General features: G+C 34.4%; 2 protein-coding genes across 4 annotated transcripts in view; one reads left to right on the top strand and one right to left on the bottom strand.

The window, feature by feature from the left end:
• Positions 1–6506, bottom strand: LOC128238471 (uncharacterized). The gene is made up of 4 exons (XM_052954426.1): positions 6143–6506; positions 5025–5203; positions 2535–2963; positions 1–2366 (listed from the first exon to the last, which is right to left on the bottom strand). The coding sequence occupies exons 2-4, from the start codon at positions 5200–5202 to the stop codon at positions 1987–1989; spliced, it is 987 nt and encodes a 328-aa protein (XP_052810386.1). The 5' UTR covers position 5203; positions 6143–6506; the 3' UTR covers positions 1–1986.
• A 13764-nt stretch (positions 6507–20270) lies between these two features.
• Positions 20271–23930, top strand: part of LOC128238472 (intermembrane lipid transfer protein VPS13D-like) — a 91826-nt gene continuing 88166 nt past the window's right edge. The window contains exon 1 of one of the 3 annotated variants that reach the window (XM_052954429.1): positions 20271–20298. The gene's annotated coding sequence lies outside the window, so the exon portion shown is untranslated. Of the gene's footprint in view, positions 20324–20520; positions 20680–23930 lie in introns of those variants that run through there. The other 2 variants (XM_052954428.1, XM_052954427.1) reach the window with 2 other exon arrangements.

Raw genomic sequence — 23930 nt, forward strand, 5'->3', positions numbered from 1 at the left:
AGTGGGTATTTGCTTTGTTCAGAGTTTCAACATGATATACAGTATACATATGCTCATAACATTATGCATGCAAATTAAATAACTTTATATCATTTTAATGGAAACAGTTTGCATTCAGACCACAAACTAGAATTGTTTTTGTCGAAAAATCACAAAAAGCACATTTACGCTTAACAAAAAAAGACAAAAAGCATACATTTCAAAATTATGTAAATAAAAACATAGCAAACGTTCAAACTCTTGTAACGTTCATGTTTCGATATATGCATACCGTTTCTTCGATATTTTGAAACTCTATATATTTCGGAATGTCAATCGTGTGTTGCTAGATTTCGTGTGGCTGTAAAAATATACGATATTCCTGTTCTTAGTAATTCTTAGCAAAGAACGCCATGATTATTTGTTTATTTCTGTTTTTCCATCGCTAACAACAGCATTTTTATTAATTCAAGTCATTTCCTTTTTACCAATTTATCGCTAATAACACCATTGTTATTTTAAGTCATTATCTTTACACCGCCTTCCATCGTTTACACCAGCATCGTTATTCATTTCATAAATACATGTATGTGTATTTTTTACCTTCGTTTTGTTATAGCTAGCTATATGATATCCCTAGCAACAGCATGGATATGACTGCGTTTAACTGAACACATTACTAGTGTGTTATACCTCCCCCAGCCCCCCTCATCCCGGATACATCATCCACTATCCTGCGATCACAGTCATTGGCTTGCAATAACTCTACATTGTGCTTGACCCACATTCGCCATACTACGAGTGCAATATGGAATTTTGCACTAATTTTAAATCGAGGCTGCATTTTTAATGATTTTGCGTAGTAACGAACTGCTTTGATATAATTCCATTCCAGCTTGCAGCAGATACCGAACATGTTCATTGCAATTTGCCGCTCTGACATGGAGGAATAGTCAATGCACACTTCTAAACGCACGAGAGCCTCGTGTTTCTGTTCCTCAAGTCTTAACTCTTTGTAGACAAGGTATTGCATGAAAAACAGAAATGGAATGGAATCAAAACAAGCAACACACGCCCACTTGTCATCAACGCTACACATGTCTCTCCTATCCTCGAACAAAAACCGATATGCTTCAAACCGCAAAAGTGGATGCAAAAGGCATAGTTCATGCACGTGAAACATAACTTCAAGAGCTACATGCCGCTTTATAAATGTCCATGCGAGTATTTGAGTGATCGGATATGGTCCGCTGTATCGATTGATAAATTCCAAATAGTCATTATATGATACAAACTTAACATGGTCATGACGAGTCACAAAGATAATGGGATCACTGATAATTTTCAGAAAAACGCGTTCCAAGAGAGTTCGAGCCATTTCATATTTGCCATTTGCAAACATAAGGGAGGACACTTGTAATTCCATGGACAAAGCGTCAGGTAATACATTATCAGTTAAAGGTGATCCATTTGTTTTCCTGGTTCTGTCTTACTTTCACAAACGAGAGCACGACATTAACGCATTCCTTCTGATGACCTGCTTGCGACACGTCGATCCCCTCTTTTATTTTCCTCTGAAGAGTCTTGTATTTAGCGCACATACTTCGAATAGCATCTGGTCTTACGTGTGGAGCAAGGTCCCCAAGATTACCAGGTGTAAGATAACAAAAGGTGTTTTACCTTTGTTTACTTGTTCAACAAGACATATGCACTTCAAAACGAAATCAGTACCTCCGTTTGAAAGATTTTCAATTTGTAAATGCTTATTTTTTTCTGTTTTTACTTGTGTAAAATACGTGTTTGTATTTTGGCTCAACCAATCAGCAAGTTCTATCAACATTTCCCAATGTTTTCCACATCGTGGAAGTTTTCCACTGAAAAGGTTAAACGATTTGTTGAAGAAATGTGGACAGAATTTTGTCTTTGCGAATAAGCGAATCATGTTCAGACATTGTCGAACACAGTTTATCAAATTACTCTTTACACAAATGGTTTTCTCAGTAGTAGCTACCACGTAAAACAGAGCAGAAAACTTGTAAAACCTTCCCCGACAAAGTGTTTGAAATAGGATCTCTGTAACATCTTCAGCACAACGTATGTTTGAATATATGTGATATTTAATCTAAACATGATTTCTCTTTCCGTCAGATTGTACGAAATTCGCCATTCCAAAAATGCATCTTCACTTTCTGGATGGCCAACAGGGACTAAATTGCAAGGATATTCCTTTGGTACATGGAGATTGCCGAAGAGGTTCCCTCCGAAAGTAAATGGATCTTGATCCCTAGGGTAGACATTGTCGCAAAATATTGGACGGACAACGTCGGAACTGTTGCTTGAGAAAGAGGGCCCCGTTCTAGATGCCTTACTCGCCCACATCTGTCTTCCTATCAATGTATAAAGACTGTTCGGTATATAGAACTGCATATCATTTTCGTCTATTAAGAGAGTATCCGGCCATGTACACAGCAAGTGGTTGCCTACATCCGAGATTTCTTACCACTGTTTGTAACATTGATTGAAGAGGTGAAATTGAATACGGAATCTGTATTTACCTTCTAATTGAAGCATGTCGTCTATTGAACGGACACACTTATATGTACCTAACATTTTCATCCATACATGGGCAGGAGGCGAGGTTTCATGTTTGACCATCAGTATATTTATTCGATTATCAAGGACATCTTTGATGTTGTTAATTGCAACAACATATTCAGCGGATGGTCCAAATAGGACATCATCGTCCGAGTCAGTCAGGTTAGTGCATTCTATCTGGCTTCCGACGCTTATGTAGCACCTTGGAGTTCCTTTATTCTGGGCCTTTTCAAGTATGTTTCTGCAGTCATATAGTGTTGTATTAAACTCTTTCGCTGTTTTTCTGTTTATGTCGTTGTAACCAATATGTGCTAGTTCCGTCGACAACAAAATACTCTTTGAAATGTATGATTCTTGCCGGGTTTTATTTTTGTCTTTAACACCAGCATCTGCAATATACGTTTCGTTTTACACAAACATTTCTATTTTTTTAATTTTACAATTTACTCGGTAGAAAATAAATACAAGCATTTTGAACAAGAATATATTCATAAAAAACAACATTTAATAAATATCAAATTCGAGAAATAATCCGTTTTCGAAACAAGAACATTGAAACAATACCATCACATTTCAAACTGAAAGTAAAGAGAATGTAAGAAACCAGCAATAAACAATGAATTGTATCAAATAACAATCTTAAGTGGATTCAACCGATTTCAATCGGTTCAACGCTACACTTGTCCGTTTACTTTTCAACCATGTATGAAATACACATTAGCTGTCGTGAAAATATGTTAAGCATAACCTTTGTCACTAATCACGCGAGACACGGTACAAATGCATTTCCTGTAAATGTGAATTAGAAGAAAATATCCACATGAGGTAGGTTGAGTTACTAGTAACACATACTACACGGCAGTCAGGGTTTTCAATTCAGATTGCAAAGACATAATTAATGCCTCTTCTTACCATTGAAGGCGTTTGGCGCTTAAAGAGCAGTTTTGTGAATTACATCATATTAGGATACAACGTCGTTAACTGAGACTTGATGCGCAGTAACTCAAATTCAAAAATGACAAAGCAACGTTGTATTGAAACTTTGAAAACGTTATTGATTTAAGTTTGTTATTTAAGTTATTGATCACAATTGTCTGAAATAAGTAATATTCAATATCATCCGTTTGAACAGTCATAAATTCATTGCATTAAAGAGTAAAAAACGCCGCGTTTTTGCGCGTGACTCCCTTACAGATAAACCCGTCATTTCTTTAATGTCTCCATCGTTCAGAAGAGAAATGTAGTAAAATAGATATATCCTTTTACCGTTACATAGTGACGATAACAATTTGATGTTTACACTTATGAAAGTCACGTTTAAATCAGACGAAACTGCTCTCAATTGCTTAGACACCAACACAACGACGTCATTGACATACAGATATCAAAATATACGGATGTCATTTTTAAGTCGCTTTAATAACAATATCATGTGATTAAGGGAATAATTTGGACCAACTTAACAGTAAGGATGTACAAACTAAAGAAACGTATTGATTCTTATGGTAAACCTTGGTATGATGCCTAAGTAAAAAATAGTACTGAACATGAATTCCGTATTGTGAAGAAGGGAAACTCGTTCTTAATCTGAAAATTAAAATCAGACATTCCATATGATAACGTGCTTGGATGGCGATTTAAGATGAACTAATGAATGTAAATGTTGTCACTATTTTGTCACATGCATTGTTAGATTTATTTTTTATGTATACATCTTTAAGAGTTTTTTAAGAAGGCACCATCAGTATAATTCGTATCAGCACTATGCCGGGTAAATATAAGGCCTGGTGTAGGTGTATGCTTATGTAAAACAAATGGCAGGTTATTAAAGGGACGATAATTTACAGGATAAAGTTGTCTATTGGTAGCGGCCGATTATGCTCATTACCACACCACTACAGAAGGCTGAAAACGGACACCTTATGGTCTTATATATCATAACCAACTGTACCATTATGAAATATTGTCATTATATATTTGTCATATTAAACGAGGGTAACGGAATGTTTGTTTCAGTGAAAGATCGCAATAAATTCCTACTCTTTAACATTGAAAATAAGAATTTCAATCGTAGCCACGTCCCTTTGTTAATATAGCATTTTGTACAAATTTATCCGAGCGATTTTGTTTGAAACCAATTAATTTATGAAGCATGTTTATCTTCCAAAAATTGGAATGGAAAATTGTAATACTACTGTCCAATTTTTGCAGAAAAGAACATTTCAATTTCAGCGATAAACAACGTGGCCGACACTTCGTGCCAAAACCTTACGATATGTAAGATTCACAGACTAAAAATGATAATGTTGTTACCATTTCTGGATAATATTCATCTCCAGACACGTATGATAGTTTTATTCACATAACATAGGTTTTACAACAAAAATGTTATACTAACATCCCCTGAATGTACATATCACCATGTGTGGCATTATTTACAAAATAATTACCTTTTTTACTCTGAAATAGATTTGACTGTCCGATGGCATCTTTTCGCGTATTTTTATGCACTCTGGTGACTAAACGTCTTTGAATTACAGCACGTCTAGGCTTTTGTTTTGCACATGTTGTTTCACGAGACGGGTACGTTTTCTGTTCCCTTCTGGCTGGTTTCTTCAATTTAGCCATGCTGAAGTAAACGAGAAACTATTTACCGACTGTGCTTAATTTAAAGTCGCTGTCGTTGTTTTATTTTATAGATTTTCTTTTCTAGTGCATTCTGATTGGTAAACCTGTGGTTTTGTTTTTCATTTTTGCTCGCAAGCTTTAGAGATTTTTCATATAACATAAAGGATCGCATTATATTGTAGTTTAATAAGTGACATATTTGTTAGTAATGTGTCAGTTAATACAATTTAGGTGATAAATGTGCAAAAATGTAAACGTTTTTTGAAAGGCGCTCAAGACATTTTAATTTAAATCCGTAAATTGATTCCTATTTTGTTAGCGTTTATGAAATATCAGCGGGCGTAAATCAATTCTATTCATTGTGCATAATGGCTCGTTGTACTTATTTGAATGGCACTGGATAACAGATTAAAATACAAATTGAGTCAATGTAGATTGCTTAAGGAATTTAACCCAAAAGAAGGCTAGTTATGTTGTATTCAATACACCCAAACCTATATAATAGCAACTTGGCTCTCTATTGAAGCTTTGTTTCTGAATAAAGAGTGTATAACATACTATACTCATGATCATGTTTAACTCGTGGAAGTGTTTTATGTTGCCAGCCTTGTTGAACTAAGAAGTCGCGTCTGTTAGCTACCTGCTCTGTTTTGTGTCCCTCTTGTATTGCAGCGCATACACTACAAGCGGGGACCCGAATTGCAAACTTTAGCCGCAAACACATTAAGTTAGGCTTAGGCTGGTCTTTCACAAGTATGCAAAATGTACCATGTCGGCCCTCTGTAAGTAATTCAGGGTGGTTATCTAAGCTGTACCTTCATTTTGTTTAAAACTACAGAACGTCATTATCTCTCCTTAAATCAAAGATTCCTTAGTTCCGAGAATTTAATAGAATCTTACCAAACCGAGAAGTAGCATATAGCATACAAGAATTACTCACTTGGCTTACTCCTGTGTCTCTATACATCGGCTGCGTTGTGTACTACTTGCATTGTCCTTGAGGTTACATGGAATCACCTAAATTAAAACCACCTGTGTCCATCGTGTTGCATAGAATGTTTTCCTTGTCCTTAAACACACAAGAAAGACTACAATACGACGCATTTACTGTTAATCGCACAAACGTGTGATAAACATTGTAATACACGCCTATTATAACATTAATTTCTCGTAAAATTCCACTTTCTGTTATTTTTGTTCCAAACATATCACTTAGACCTCTTACTAATAATTTATTGTTTTACGCAATATTGTTTGATAACCGCTATCAAGCCATGGTTTGGTTATTTCATGTCATCTGTTATGACAACGAGGCAATACTGTATCGTGCCAAACATACTATAGTAGATATATATGATTCGGTCTGATGTAAATCAATATCGTTTCTTTACGTTATACAGTGTATCTTTGTATACAATTGAATAGAGTTGTATGAAAGAAAGCGTTCTGCTTTGCGTAAGTTTTGCATCTTTAAGCAATTTAAATATATTTGACATTGAGTCATTTTGCATTGAGATATTCAACTAACCCAAATCCATATCGAGATAACAAAGCCTTCTCTTTGAAGTTTGGAGTTGTAAAAATAAACATACCGTTTTCTACGTTTGAGTAAAACTAATTAGAATGAAATCACTTTACCTTCTTTATAACGTAATAATCGCCAAATGGCGTTTATATTCAAAACAAATCCCGCAATGTGGATAATTGTGATTGTTTAGGGTTGTTTTTTTCTAATGAGTTTTGTGTCTTTCATATTTTGTACTTTTTAATATAAATTGTAGGTTTTTTTAGTGAGTGAAAATAAATATAACAACTATATAATATCAAATAAATGTTGAACTATTTCCTAATACAGTTGATAAAGTTCGTACCATATTCGTTCAAACATGATGCAAACATCAGGCTTGGATTATACAAACAAACAAAGATATTTTGCAGGGGTGTAGACACCTATATAGGTTAAGCTCGTGGCAGCTGTTCTCAGTGTATCACGTCACTTCTGGTTCTGGTGAACCTCGCTTCCGGTGGTGTTTTTCAGACATTTATTAGGGAAAATTGGGTTTTGTTACAATATCAAAGTTCAGCAACAGCAGCAGTTATTTATGAAATACGGCGACCATTACACCACATAAATATTGTGATAAAGGGATACGAATCTGTTTGGTATACAGTCGCTTATCATTCAAATTGTATTTAAATACATAATACTTCTGTTTTTAAATGTATAAAGTATTCGATGAATATATAAATAAAATATATATATATATAACACATATAACAACAATTAGAAGAAGAATATAATGGCAGATGTATATACATACCAGAAACAGAGAAACCATTCAGAACTGAAATCTTTACCTACTTAAAATCAGTGTGTTTGAAGGACATAATCGTTTTAAAATGATATCGGCTAAATAGTATGTCGGCATATATTTGGAAAAACTTTTTTAACTACTCTTGCTTATAGCGGCATGATTATAACTTCTCTTTTTTACCTAAATACATTTTCTTTCAAATGTGCTAATGACGTAAACTGTTTTACGCTTTGCATGACGTTGACTGTTGTTCTACTATCTACAAAGCTTCTTGTAGACTCAACACATTTATCGAATGTTTTCTGGCCTGACTTGTGTCAAACTGCTCTTCACACGATCTGGCGTCAAATAAGAAAATGGAACACACATGCTAGCTTTTATTCTCTTCAAAACCAATTTCACAGTCCGGCTTAGCATGCCATTATTTTCATCAATTTAGGTCTCTTCTTTCATGCTATGAAAATCTGAAATTGAGTTTCTCCGAGAAATCAGTATTATTAAGATGATATCGCAGTAAAATACTTATAAGACAGACCCCCAACCTTTTATCTTTTAGGCCGATCGAGGCCCTCTTACATCAATTCCTAGTCCTAGTCAGAAATGGTGCATTTTCAGCGTATCATATTGCTTTTCTCCGATATTGACATATAAGTAAACTTGGACGATTTTAGGGGAGAGGAGTGGGGCGCATGTCAAAAGCCATTATCGAATTACGATCTCTCTAAGGTCAGTTCATACCAACAGGGGAGTTATAGAGGGACAGGGTTGATATCATTTAAATTACCATTTTAATCAGACCAATTGTTATGCTCCTAGAGTCAAACTTGCAAAGGAGAGTAACCATGTATAATTAAGAAGCTTGTTTTGTAAACAGTTGTAAAATAGGGACGGACAATCAAACAGACCAACCTGTATATACTCAAACAGAAAGTATTCAACATGGTGGTATACTATTATAAAAAGTGGTGCCAAGTTCAATGTGTTCAAAATGAGTTTGTGTTTGAAAATTCTAATCGTATTGTCTTCGTTTGAAAAGACTCTTCGTTTGAAAAGACAGAACTAGCATTGAGTCACCCAAAAGGTTTAAACACGAACTTGATCCCTACTGATGTATGCATCAAAACTACAGGGACAAGTCAAAAGCAAAGCAGCCGAATCGTTGTCGGGTTTGATTGGTCAAGAAACAAACAATGAAACAGAGGGTGAGAGTAATATAGTGGTATAATGTGTCCATCGCTCACTTAATATGTTGACGTCTCGATCCCCACCAGGGCTGTTGTCGTATAACCTCTGTAAAAGGCTCCAGTACTTGTTTCTAAACAGGTAACGATATAGAGTTATTCAGCTGTCTTCACAATGAAGATAAAACTAATTAAGCTTATTGGGAAAAGCAAACAAACCTACAATGAACAATAGTTTAAAAGTAATAATTTTAAAGTTTTCATTAAATGACGACTCTTGATAACGCTTTTAGTAGAATCGGGCATTTGCCCAGTACAATAAAAAACTTCAAAAGTATTGCAAACTTTACACGTCAGAATAAGCTAAAATAAATAAACTCTTGTTCGGATATATTTCATATTTCAAATATAGAAGGATGATATTGAAACAGATGCTTATACACTACATGCCAAAGAGGCATTGCAATATACGCAACATTTTAAGCCAAATCGATGCTTGTGATTTGCGTTCTGATGTCTTATTACAAATCAATATCACACATATTTTTCATACTTGTGTTTGCACAACCCGTCTTTACATTGGTAACTTAAAGATGCACTATTACTCCCAAATAAGATTAAACACAATTAAGACAAATGTTTTAATATACCAAACAGGATGAATAAATGTCGAAAACAATGTAACTTGTGACGGGTACCGAGTTTAATTTGGAAGAAAGGTGCAGTATTTCTACATCATGAGACAATAGTAGATCACAGTATATATTTTAGCATTCACTAATCAATTAATAGCTTTGATTTGTTCAGCTATTTAATACACTGTTACAATATTGTTATCAGTCATTTATATTTTCAATAAATGCATTATTTAGTTAGTAGTTCAAAGTGTATCACTCAAAATGTATGTTTGTCTTACATGTGTATGCTTTGTATTGATTTTGAATAACAGTGTCACTTTAATAAACACGATAAATGTGTTGGTTTATACAGAAAACAGACATAAATGTGATTCGAATCAGCTTTAAAATAACCGGATATCCTAATTTCGGTAGGGCTGACACAAAAACGTGACACGGAATGTCCCTGATTCGGACCTTGTCGGACGTATATCATTAGTATATACAATATGCATGCATGTTATCAAAATCATAATCATATCTTATCACACGCCTTAAAGAGGGCACAATATAGGTTGATTCAAAACATGTTTTTCTTAAGTTTATATGGATCTGCATTATGACTTTAATCTCAGTTGACTTTAATGATAAAAACAAACGAAAAGCATATGATTTGCGTACAGATACAGTACAGAATAAAAGCAACACATTGGAACTTTTTTAATCTGGAGATGTTTTGGCCTTGTAGATATTATTTGAAAAAAACCCATTTAAAAGTTTTATCTGGAAAGGGTAAAATGAATATGGATGAGATTAGACTGATTGCTTAAAATGTCATATTCTTCAACATTGACTTCCATATTTGACTTTACCGTGTCATGAAGGAGACACCTAACGGAGCTTGACAATTGTTTTATTTCAAGAGTATTCAATGAGACAAACGTACTCCTATGAAAACGATATTAAGCAACTTTGAACACCATGTTTAAACTTACTTTTATAATAAAAGTACACATTGTATACGCAACTAACTTTCCTGTTGTACTCTAACTTTGTTTGAAGAAATTATTGAATTACCAAAATGTGTTAAAATATATATCTGAGACATATCATATTGTAAAGAAATACATATTGTGTGATGTATAAATCTAGTCTTTTGAAAAACAGACACTTATTGTATGCTCGGTACAAAATATCTTGATGCTGTACAGTTCTGTATGTGTTAATTTAATCCCAATGATAAAAACACAGATACACGACTTATTGTATCACATTCTACACTTTAAAATCAACGTGTGGCCTTGATCTTTGAGAAAAATGCTAGAGTGGTATTAACGACATCCTAATAGTGTAGTATAGTCATGTGACGTTTAAATGAAATTATTTCAGAGATCACAAAGTTATTGCTGAAACAGCCGGACGAATACACAGATGGACTAATGGACAGTGCGATTACAATGTACACTCCTGTTGGGGATAGAAATACAGTGGTACATATAGGGACAAACACCCAGTGGATAAACGTTAACGATGAGCTTGTTTAGAGGCAAAGGGGTCAATACCTAACGCACGCTCAGCGTAAGACACAAAACGTTATACCACATATACACATTTAAGTGTTCGTCAATAAATGTCGGGGAACGGTCAGCGGAACAATTCTACGTTATGAGTACACAGCCTCGCAATTATTACACTGTTTGTTTTTAATTATAGCACTATAATTCAGCTTATGCCTCCATCGTTAAGCATTATAAAACATTCCGGGGAAATTAACAAAAACGTTTAATTGTAAAGTTTAAAGACATATTAATGTTACTAGATATGCATCCCATTGCTTTGCTATCTTGAAAATAGCAACTCTGTTATGCAACCACCGTAGAACCATGCATCTTTGCTATTTTTAGTCATTTTCTTTTTACGAGCTTCCATCGCTAATAACACCATCGTTTTTTATTCCATGATTTCCTATGTATCAACTTACATCGCTATCAACTTCATGTGCATAATTTATCGAAGTTTTTGTTGGTCGCTATCGTTAGCAACACCATGCATATACTTGCGTTCAACTAAACACACTACGATGGTGATACACGCACCTTTCTGGTACATCATCTTATATATGTCGATCACAGTCAATAATATATCTAGTCAACGTTTTTTAGAAGGTTTGGTATGTTACCAGCTTGCAATAGGTCAACATTGTGCTTCATCCAAAACCTCCATACAAAAAGTGCAATATGGCATTTTGCAGCGTTGAATCGAGGCAGCATTCTTAAAGACATTGCATAACAACGTAACGCTTTAACATAGTTACATTCCAACTCGCTGCAGATACCGAGCATATTCATTGCAATATGTCGGTCCGACATGGGGGAATAGTAAATGCATACCTCCAAACGCACGAGAGTCTCGTATTTTTGTTCTTCATGTCCTAATTCTTTGTAGACAAGGTACTGCATGAAGAACAGAAAAGGAATGGAATCCAAACGAACTATACACCTCCACTCGTCGTCATCCCTACACACATTTCTCCTATCTTCAAACAAAAACCTGTAGGCTTCAATCCTCAGAAGTTGATTTAAAAGGCAAAGTTCATGCACGAGAAATATTACTTGCAAAGATACATAACGTTTGATAAATGTCCATGCGGGAATGTCAGTGATTGGAAGCGGTCCATTGTATCTATTAAAGAATTCTTCCATGTCATCTTGTGTTATATAACGACCGCTGTCATAACATTGAACAAAGCAAATTTGCCCAATTACAGTTTTCAAGAAAATACGGTCCAGGAACAAACTGCATTGTTTGCAAACAAGAGAGATGACATTGACAAGGCGTCGGCAAATATATTATCAGGTAATGGTTTGGTTAGTGTTTTATCTTGTTCTAACGAGTTTGCCGCTGAATGTAAATAGTGTCTTACTTTAACAAATGCGATAACGACTTATTCGCATATCTTGTGTTGACCAGATTTGGGAAATTTTATCTGTTCTTCTAATGTCCTTCGTACAATTTTCCAATTGAAATGCGTTTTCCGATTGTCATCAGATCGAATGGGTAGAGTTAGGCTTCTATGATGAGAATGATGTGCCAATAAGAAATCCACAATAGTTTTGTTTACTTGTTCAAAAAGAATTATACTGTACAAAAAAAGTATTTAGCTTCACTTGGCACATTTTGTATTCGAATGTTTTGTTTGTTTTCTTCTTCCAAGCTTTGAAAATATATGTTTGGGTTTTTGACCAAATAATCAACAAGATCAATCAGAATGTCCCAGTGTTCTCCACACCGTGGAAGTTTGCCGCCGAAATTGAGTATGCCTTGTTAATAAAATGTAGACAAAATCACTTCTTTAAAAATATTCGAATCATTTTCAAACATTGCCGAACGCAGTTTACCAAATTATCCTCTCTCCAAATTGTTGGTACAGTAAAAGCCACTGTATAGAATAGAGCGGTATTACAGTGATAAACGTGTGAATTTATTCCCAAAATAGTGCCTGAAATGTACTCTTTGTAACATTTTCAGTACAACGTACGTTTGAATGTGTGTAATATTCAACCCAAATATAATTTCCCTTTCCGTCAGATTGTACGATATCCGCCATTCCAGCATTGCATCTTCGCTTTCTGGTCGCCATACAATTCATAATACCGACATTATACTTTCGGAAGTATTTAAGACATAAATGTGTATGAAACATATCAGTTTCATTGCTAAAGGCGATGCCGCCGAGCAATTCACAACATTACCGAGACTCGGCCGCGTTTGCGCGACATTATGCAACTTGTCTGGTTGCTATAGAACTCGGCCGCTTTGCTGCTATTCTCCGTACATCCCATGTACAACATGTCTAACCAGACATTCCTTTCAGCCAGTGCCGAAATATACTCCACAAGAGAGGCAATTCAATATTGTACACATAACTGTACAAACTGCATTTACACACCTTTGCTGAAATCAGCTTTTAAAGCAATCATTCTAAAATGCAATTCTTTGTTGCCAAAAATGCCACTTCCATTCTTACACTTTACATAATATTCCTTCTTTAACGGCAAATCAAACCAGTCAATTACATTACAAATGAAATTTTCATTCGGACATATAGATTTTCCATACTATTAAATATAAGATATATTTTCTCTTTCAAATCCAAAAAATCTTTTTGTGAACAAAATTGTTTTACGAAAATATATGAAATCTGAACATATCAAATTAGCCCATGCAATATTTCAGGACATTTTGCGAGTAGTTTTATTTAAAAACTTACTACTTTTGATAAGCCTTGCGTATAACATAGAAATGCCTTTCCCATCGAATTTGAAATATTGTGGAAATGAATGTATATACACTTTTAGAAACTGTAAGTACTTGAATATGTCGGTAGTATCACAACATTTACAAACTGAATATTGAATAACGAGTATATGAATTCCTTTTATATCGAACACATTTTTAACTGACATACACACGGACAGACTCCATAACGTTCCACACGCTTCATTATTGAACTTAAAGCCAATGGCTCTGCCATTATTATCATAACATGTAATGCTTTGCAGATTAAACAGCATTGCTTTAAATCTTTCTCTTTTAATTCAGAAATGATTGATTTCATTTATAATACTTCTCTTTTTATGTTGCCTGTATGGCCACAACTATGGCTGACGCCGTCTGGAGATATTATAACAGAAAACCCCAACAGGCGAGGGAAATCCATCGGAAGCGTGGCACGTCAACAGGGGATGACATCAACCCGCAATAGTTGTCACGAGATGACCAGCTCATGCGTTCACACCCACGTGGTTGAACCGCGGGATCCTGTAGCCCCGACTACATTGTTTTGCAGCTTTCTCCAACGTGTAGCTCGCAAAAACAGAAATAAAAATGTTACCTAAATAACCTTTAATAATATGTCAACGAAAAACACTCTTTATAAGTAAAACTCGAAGCACTAAATATGAAAATAGAGAAATATTTTCTCTAGCACAAATCTATCGCTGCCTAAGAAAAACAAAAGAACATTTTCTCACTAGTAACACAGTATATATGGACTGAATAAATCATCATTTCTTATTTTTTCACTTTTCCACTACGTAAATTGAGTAATTATGATCATACATGTAATTCGTCATGTCATTTAAATCCAACAAACATATTTCTACACGACTTACCTCTGCACGAGGATTTAAACCATGCTTTGAACGGCCTATTTAGTCACGACCTTCTGCATACTGCCCGGTACGACCTCAAATTTAACAATCAATTGAATCGATGTAAACGGATCGGTTCCCCAAAGCTGAATGCCTTTACATTCATATTCGCACGAATTCCTCGTGCTGATCAATCGCCACCTGGCGGTTATTACATTATAAACAAGGGAAATTAATGTCCTTCTAATTCGTTTTCCTCAAACATAGGATATTATATATCCTCAGCGTTGAAATTAAACATAGCATTTGCTTCACGCTGAACAGGTAGTGGGTGCAGTAAATATTGACAGCCTTTAAAAGTGTTGTCTTCAAACATGCAGTTACAAGCAAAACGTAACACAGGAGCGACATTCTAAAAAATGCAAAGCAATTATTATCCTAAAAGTAGTGTAATGACCGTCGTATCTTTAAAGAATGACCCTATGCATATACATTCTAATTCTGCTGTACGCTTATGCATATAAACGATACACTTTCTGAATTGTTGTTGTACACTTTCTCTATGTTCGCAAAGGAGCTATAAGAGCCGAAGTTTTGGACACACCTCGTATGTGTTCTTAAATGATTATAAATATTGATGCAAAGGTGTTTCGTTTAAGTTCTAGTTTATGTGTGATTTGGTATCATTATATTGACAATCCTATTTAAAGAAAATGAGCAATATGTTTAACTGGAGTTATATAATTAAACATATTAAAAACGCCGCACGTGTTTTATTAACATTGAATATTTCCAATGTGACATTTATCGGCAGTCAGCGTATCGTGTAATTTGAACATAACCTTGAACTAATGGGTTCGTTGTATGTTTCGGTAAACATGTTGACATCGTGTCAAAAGGTCTCTAGGACTAACCAAGGGTTTAATCAGACCAACTCAAAGTCAATTACAGTGCAAATCTTGAGGGCACATGGTTTCTATTTGTTTATGGTTAAAATAGTGATTGCTAGAAGTTAGTACACGTCATTGTTTAACATCGTTACATACACGTTTATGTATGTTCACTTTTTAGATATAACGTTTGACAAACATAATCCTGATAAGCACTAAGCACTAATACCTGGAAAGTAATCGCTTGTCATGTTTGAGCTCATGGCTGGTCAAGCTTGTTATTGTTATATGAAATCTGTGACAATTGATGTCCAATTTAAAAATGTATAAATAAAGTATAAAACTTTGTAGAGTAAGACTTAAACATAATTGACATATCGGCAAAAGATTGGAAGAGGACCGACAAGGCGGCTTTGAGAAAATTGTCGTAAATCAAAGACCATATTTAATGCAAGGTAAGTTTAGTTAGACAAGTTGTTTAACGCAGACGAATATGTGTACACTGAAGAAACATAATGTATTTTTCTGTAACATTTCCTCAAACACAATGCTCTTCCAGAAAAATTAACAGACCATCAGCTGAACGTGATGCTACCATTAGAAGTCTTCTTAACACAAGAGACGGTATTGAAAATGTAATTCTCAGAAATAAGATGTCGCCTTCTGCTTATCAGAAATATCTTGATCCCAAAACTGCCGATACCTTTTACCAAAATTTTCATGATTGACCTTGAAGTATTTTACAGATTATGGAACCATAATGAACATTAATAATCGATAGTATATTTTTGTCAAGAAATTCTAGACATAGACGAGCATCACGCTATCGTAATCTATGTGCCAACATTGTGGTAAAGGGATAATTTGATTCACTGCGTTCGACAATGGTTGAAAATGGTCCGAATATATTTCAAGAAAAAAGTTTGACTACAAAAGTTTCCGCAATATGGAAAACACTAGGACATTTTGATCGAACTTCATAACTATGTGATAGAAAACACAACCCTATATTTTCAATGCCACAAAGATGAAGAATAATCATTTTTCGAATTGAAAGTTTGCCATACAATAACTCTTATTGAACAAGAAATCACACACATTTTATGTTTCTTCTTTGTTCATCGTCTTGGTAACCTTGGTCAAAACATGAAGCAAGATGCCATTCGAAAAAAGCGTTTCATTTATAAAGATATTCGAAGTAAAAAAAGGATCAGTCAAAAAGCGGTCCGTCTGGTCATTAAAAGGACGACGTATTCGCCACCATATACAATGGACCACTTTCAATCATTGACATACCAACATGGACATTTATTAGCGTCATATTACTCGTGCATGAACGTTGCCTTTTAAAAACAACTTCTGCTGTTTAAAGCTGACAAGTTTCAGTTTCGCGGAAAGTGAAAACAACTGTAGCGTTCACGACGAGTGGAGGTGTAATGTTTTTTTGGATGTTGTCCTTTTCTTATATCTTAACGGAACCACGTCTACAAAACATAGGGCTTAAAGAATAGAAATACAAGGCGTTTGTGCCTTTGGAATTATGCATAGACTATTCATCACTATAAAATCGACATATTGCAATGAACATGTTTGATATCTGCTGTGAGTTTAAATAGAACTATACTCATTTTTTGATTTTCTTTTAAGAATAAAGCTGAAACTCACCGTTGCAAAATTTCAAATTGCAATCTTAGCTGGAGGCTGATGGTCAAGTATAGTGTAAAGCTACAATAAATCATGGTATCATGTCGATAATTATCTTGATTATGGCGCTTTTAAATCTAACGTTTACATAATAAATGTTTTAACGAAATACTGATGTGACAAAGCACGTGGAGGGAAGTTACTATAATTTGAAATCGTATCACTAACCTGAATTATTAAGTTCATTTTAGTTTTCTCTGCGTGTAACCGTAATTGGCAGGTTGTTACAACGCATCCCATAGACTGCAACTGCACGAGTACCCATACACGAAAGTTATAGGGTCTTTACTTCCGTGCTTGGCAGACCCGACACGTCCATATCCTTTGAAGCTTTTATCGTAATAATCCCAGCGCAAAGGTTCTTCGCGCAGCTATTTTGCAGTTTTGCGCAATTCAGACAATTGTATCACATTATTTTATTAAAATGCTATGGAAAGTATGATTTATACTTGTTAGCACATGTCATTATGTGATCGTGCCAAACAGATTTAAACGGAAGTCAGGAACCTCTCACATTTCGAATTTATATCACGATTGTCCAATTTTTGTCTTAAATTATTCCAAAATAGCTTGTGTACACGTATAAAACTATATAAAACATATCGTCAATTGAGGTCCTTGTCGACTAGCGGTTACGGATTCGTTTCATGGCCATAGGTTCACATCTTAGCGATGGGATGCGCATCGTTACGTGAGTGGTGGTGGGTTGACGTTCCGAAGGCGTGCTACCCAGGCTTGCTACAGATCGAAACATAATTAAAGCAAACATTTTAATTAAATAAGATGATAGGGTCCTGGATTTGAGATTTGAAAGAGGACGTATGTTACAAATTATCTCATCAAAGGAAGTTTTTAATGTGATGTCATACCTTTTAGTTTTTTATTCATAATACAAGTTTGTTCTTCCTGCATTGGATTGGAGCAATTCGGAATAAGGGAGTACTCTAAGTGCAAACATGTTCTCTAGCTTAATGTGAGAGAATAAGCTATTATATTATGTATATACATACAAGTTGTTTTCGACTTATTATTGATGAACTTCAAGAGATTTTATTAAACCTTGTTTTCTCCTGTGCCTCAATATATGTTTCTTACTTGCCTTTTAGCAATGGCTTCTTCAACATATATATTAATAGCCTCTATTTAAGATGTATTTTGATGTGTTATTTATAAATGCACTAATTCTTAAAAGACAACCATATTAGTAAATTGAACTGCTTTCTACAGAAGAAGATGATCTTTATAAGCATTTCAATCAAATTCCTAAGTATTTAGAATGTAATATATGTTGTGACTTGCTCATTTTCATAAAATAGATATGTTTAAATAACATAAACTATGAAGATGGTGATCACAATGTGTTTGTATCAGGATATTGATGTACATGACTAAATATCTGCATAAATACCGTTGCGTTTCCAAGTCAGGATTCACAAGACAACATTAAAACACTAGTTCACTTACTTAAACAGTTATTGGCAAATTTGCATATAAAACAAAATATTCGGTCATTTATCATAGAGAACATAATATCAACTCGAGTGTTTCAAAACATATCTCTTTTGACATAAGTATATTATTTACATTTTGATGAATTCCATAGTGTTCTGATAATGAAAAGATTGATGATTATCTTAGCATACGGCGGTCAATGGCAGTTCATGTAGCAGAAAGAACAACACCGACACTTGTCACATTTGCACACCATACAGTGTTTGTTGGTGCGATATTTGATTGCAGTCACTCATTTCGTTGGCAATTATATCATATCTTATGATTATACTTTTTTATGGAAGTTCCCTCGTGTAACCAAATTAATAGTAGACAAACGTCAGTATTCTCGGTTTGATAACTTTATACTAATTAAGTAAAGTGTTAACAATGTCGCGTGACGGGGCCCTCTTATATGTTTTCAATCATGCCTTTAGTCAATCCTGATTCCATTCGAAACAATATTGATTATCAAGTGAAATCAATTTCTTTCATTTTAATGTGTTTACTTTTTATAATTTTCCCTGATAAAATTCTTTAGAAGGAGACCAATTTAGTACGTTTTTTGAATACGGACCAACCGTGTGTGATATGCAAGAAGGGTGATCCCTGTATCTTCGCGCCACAGCACAGAGAAAAACCTATTCCTATATGTAAATTTGGGGAAAATATACATGTACATGTATTAAACATGACTGATAATCACGTTGTTCAAGTTATCGCGAATATACTTCTATGAAAGTAATGTACAACGCCAAATTTGAGTGAGCACTGATCATTTCAGGTACATGTGGTGGCTTTTGCCACGATTTTTTTAATCTGTATGCATGTCATGTTTAAAGGTTTCCACTATGGAACTAAATTAGATACTCTTATGGCGTTTCAGGGATACATAGCAAATTATCAAATGATTAAAAATTATCACTGAACGCTCAGTGTGGCTAACAAATGCACTGGCTCGGACAACTGCTATTTCTTTTTATATACATAATAACCTTTCGAAAAAATGCTTGAAATACTAAAAAGCATCAAGATAAGAATGTTATAGATGTCAGATCTTCAACGTATGGGGGGCATTGTGATATCTCGGAGAAAAAAAAACAGATTTTCTAAGCATAGACGAAGAGAAGAAACGGGATGAAGATAACGGTATGCCAAGCGGGACCGAGCGATTGGTTTTGAAGAGTTTATCTTTTTTTGAACAAGTTAGCAAGTGTGTTGCATTTTCTTATTTGGCACCAAATTGTCTGTATGGCAAATTGTCTTATGTCAGGCCAAAAAACTTTCGAATAATTCTCTGAATCTATAGTAAACTTCAGAGATAATTAGATGAACAGACCAAACGTCATGCGAAGCGTTGATCAGTTTACATCCTGGATAACGTTCCAGAGAAAGTGTGTTTAGTTAAAAAAACATAACTGATAATCATGTCGCTGTTAGGAATATAAGTTAAACGAAGTTTGATCAAATATATCCCAACATATCCTCTAGCCGAAGTTTGTGCAATGAATCTTTACTTTAAATCGATAGTGTCCTTCAAACGCACTGAAGTTTAAGTAGGTTAACATTTGTATATATATTCAATTTATATATTCGTCGATAAAGGAATTATTTAAAAACGGAAGACAGATGTATTTAAATACAATTTAAATTATGAGCCACTCGGGAGTAGCAAATGTTTGGTAAATAGGATTCGTTTCCCTTTATCATGATATTGCGGTGATGTAATGGCCGCTGAATTACAGGTAAGATAAACATGATTTTGGAAAGGTAAGACTTTTCAAATATAAAATACGTTTTGCCATTATTAGTTTTATCCTTATTTATCCTTCTTTGTTTTTATGCTACTATTCATTTGTCATATTTAAAAATCAAACCCGGAAGTTTAGTATTTGTCTTATTTTTGTTAAACTGGCAGTCATTGAGGTATTCAATTTCGACTCAGGTATTGCAAAGAGTATCCTCAATTTTTGAAAACATGGACAATGGTTGACACAAAATTGATGTTCCATTTTAAATAAATAAATATGAGACACTTTGCAAATTTGCGAAGCAAATAACGGGAAAAGCTTGATTTTAGTGCTCTATTCGAAAGTGTCATGGATGTTATACGACATTTGTAAAACGTATGTATTTATTTTTTACATCATACTTTCACAAGTTTCTATTCTTAGACTAGCAAGCAAAATATTTGTATAATGAGTCACATACATATTTTGAACATAAACGATCAAATCTATTGATTCCATTTTTTGTATAACCATCAATTGTTGTGAGATAAATTTCCAAATCTGTATATTTTGTTATTTTTACGAAGGATGGTGATGATAATCATAATGATAATAATGCTCGCAAATAAATCATCGCCTAAGCCAGTCATGATTTGAATTAACAGTGTCTTTTTCGATTATGAAATGTATGTGTTAAATACAGTATCTTACTTACACTAAAGTTCCACTTGTAAATGATTATTGAGTTCCATTACAAAGGAATACTCTCCCAGCAGATGACATATTTATTTGGCGGAAATCTATTTATGCTTCATACATATTATTTCTAGATTTGAAGGTTCTGACATTGGAAAAATGTATACAAGTATCAAGGCGCATGCATCAAGTTTATAAAATATTACTCATGTCTCAATTTCCTGTCGAACGAATATAACGAAAAAAAATCTGAGACAATGGCAATTTAAACCAAACATATGTACTGTACATGTCATAATTTTGTTAATTAATGTACTTAACATAAGTTTAAATAGTGACATAAAATAGTTGAGGGTATATATAGAATAACATTTGCCAATGTATATCAACGAAATTTAAACAGTATTTATCATATCAATTTACATAACTTTTCCTATCGTAAAGTATTGCCTGAATGTAACACGTGCGTTATTTGGTTTAATGTGACAATGTTTGGGTATGTATTTCCTTTCTATACAGCGTGTTCGTAAACCATAAAATGTCTTAGATTGTAACAGATAATTAAATTCGTATAAACGATAGATTTAAGTGTACAGAACAGCCGGGGCATGCCACCAAAACGTATTTAAATTTCATTGTTTCCAAATTTCCTTATGTTAGCATGATTGAACAACATGCCGGAGAGAATCGACATGGTCCTCTTCTCAGCCAACATCATCTGTATGGAAAACAACTTAGCGCTGGTTAACTAGACAGACGTTTGTTAACAACGACATTTTGTAAAACGCTTAAAAAAGAGTTTGGACAAAAATACTTTGCCAAAACATTTTGTAATACATTTTCAACGTGGCGTCCGTCAATACTGGTTGACGTGTTATTACCGCTTAGAGCAGTACTTTTTGACATTGCATATCATCTATGAGATGTACTGATTTGCGTTTTTTCATAACCAACTTCACACAGTACTGGTTGGCGTTACTTCACTTCTATTTATTGTAATGGTTGATGTTGAGAAACTCGTATGAGATGTACGGATTAATGTGTTTTGTACAATACTGGTTGACGTTCCATAACCTTTTTGAACGGTACAGGTTGACGTTACTCGACATCTATGACATATACTGATTGACGTTTTATTACCTCTATTCACAGTTCTGGTTGTTGTTAAATTACCTCTTTGAACAGTACAGGTTGACGCATCAGTACTTCTGAAATCAACTGGTTGACGTTGCCTTACATCTACATGAGATATACATGACGTTATATTTCTTCTAGAAACAGTACAGATATCATTATGTAATATCTATGAAATGTACTCGTTGACGTCGCTTTACCTCTATGCAATGTTATGGTTGATGATGTGTATCATTTATGAGATATACTGGTTGACGTTACTTACTTCTATCAAGAGAACAGGCTGACGTTGCTCAAAATCTATGCGATGAACGGGATGCGTAGTATTATCTATATGAGCAGTTCTTGTTGCCTTTTTGAAATGTACTGGTTGCAATGTCGCTATGAATAGTTCTGTTCCACATAACATTACCTCTATATCAGGGCTTAATTGCGCAGACAGGGCCGACAAGATACAATGGGCATATTTGTGTAAAATGAAAGATCAGCCTTGAGTTGTTCAGTTAAACTTAACCAAATGTGTTTGCGACTAACGTTTGCAATCTAGTTCCCCGCTTACAGAGTATGCACTGCGATAGTTCCCCGCTTATAGAGTTTGCACTGCGATAGGTCCCCGCTTATAGAGTATGCACTGCGATAGGTCCCCGCTTACAGAGTATGCACTGCGATAGTTCCTCGCAGCAGAGTATGCACTGCGATAGTTCCCCGCTTACAGAGTATGCACTGCGATAATTCTCCGCTTACAGAGTATGCACTGCGATACAACAGAGAGACAAAACAGACTAGATAGCTGACGTGAACGACTGTCAGCATATACTGAATTCAGGGAATGGCTCATGCGTTGTTAGTTCAATCAGGAAAAATATTAACTGGTTTTCAATATTTTGATTTTAAACACAGGCTCAAAACAAGCTGAAATATCATTTATTAGAAGTGCCTTTATTAAGAAAGCTTAAAACAAAGAATAAGGACGCGGATAATTGAGCGACACACAAAAGCGTCCATTAGTTTTACATGATTATTTGTACTAGATTCCTATCAGAACACAATTTAATCAAAGAGAAACTACTTAGTCTCTTTCATATAAGTTTGGATGTGTTAAAACGCGAACACAATGTAATTAACATTTTAATGAGGTTCAAAGTATATGTTACATGCAAAATATTTTTTTGATGTTTGCCTCTTCCTAATGTATTATTCATATATCTGAACCACCCTTTAAACTAATTTTATTATTTATTCACCTTCGAAAAGGTTCCATCTTTGAACCCAACCATACATAAATTAAATTTCTAGTGTGTAGCTTTTTTGAACAAGTGTACCATTATGATCACGCTTAAACATGGATCTATCATATTGCGAAATGAGATAATTTGTGAAAACGGCGTTAACAAGATACAGTTGTCGGGCGACATGCGTCTGGCTACGATTAGTGTGATAAGTGTAAGTTATATTGACAATCAAAAACCTATACTTAATTCGGCTATAATGAAAAAAAAAGAATAATGTAATGTAATAATTGTAAGGACCATTCTACCTGATATAATATGCCCTAATTGCTTCAAAAACAATATCTTCATCACCTTTTTCATTGATACCTTAATAGCTCAAGCTATATTGTATTGCTCGCTGAAAATGTCAAGGTTAAGGAAAGGAATTGATTACATCCTTTCAACGGGTTTGAAATATTATGCACGTCATAGTTTGTTTGCGACTTTGAAAAGCAATATGTTATGAACTTCAATACTGTAGTTTATGTTCATCCCGTTTAACACGTATATTTAATTATTTTAGACAACCTCTTATAGCAAACTGAA

Source organism: Mya arenaria, chromosome 6 (genome assembly GCF_026914265.1).
Source record: "Mya arenaria isolate MELC-2E11 chromosome 6, ASM2691426v1".
Lineage (NCBI taxonomy): Eukaryota > Metazoa > Mollusca > Bivalvia > Myida > Myidae > Mya > Mya arenaria.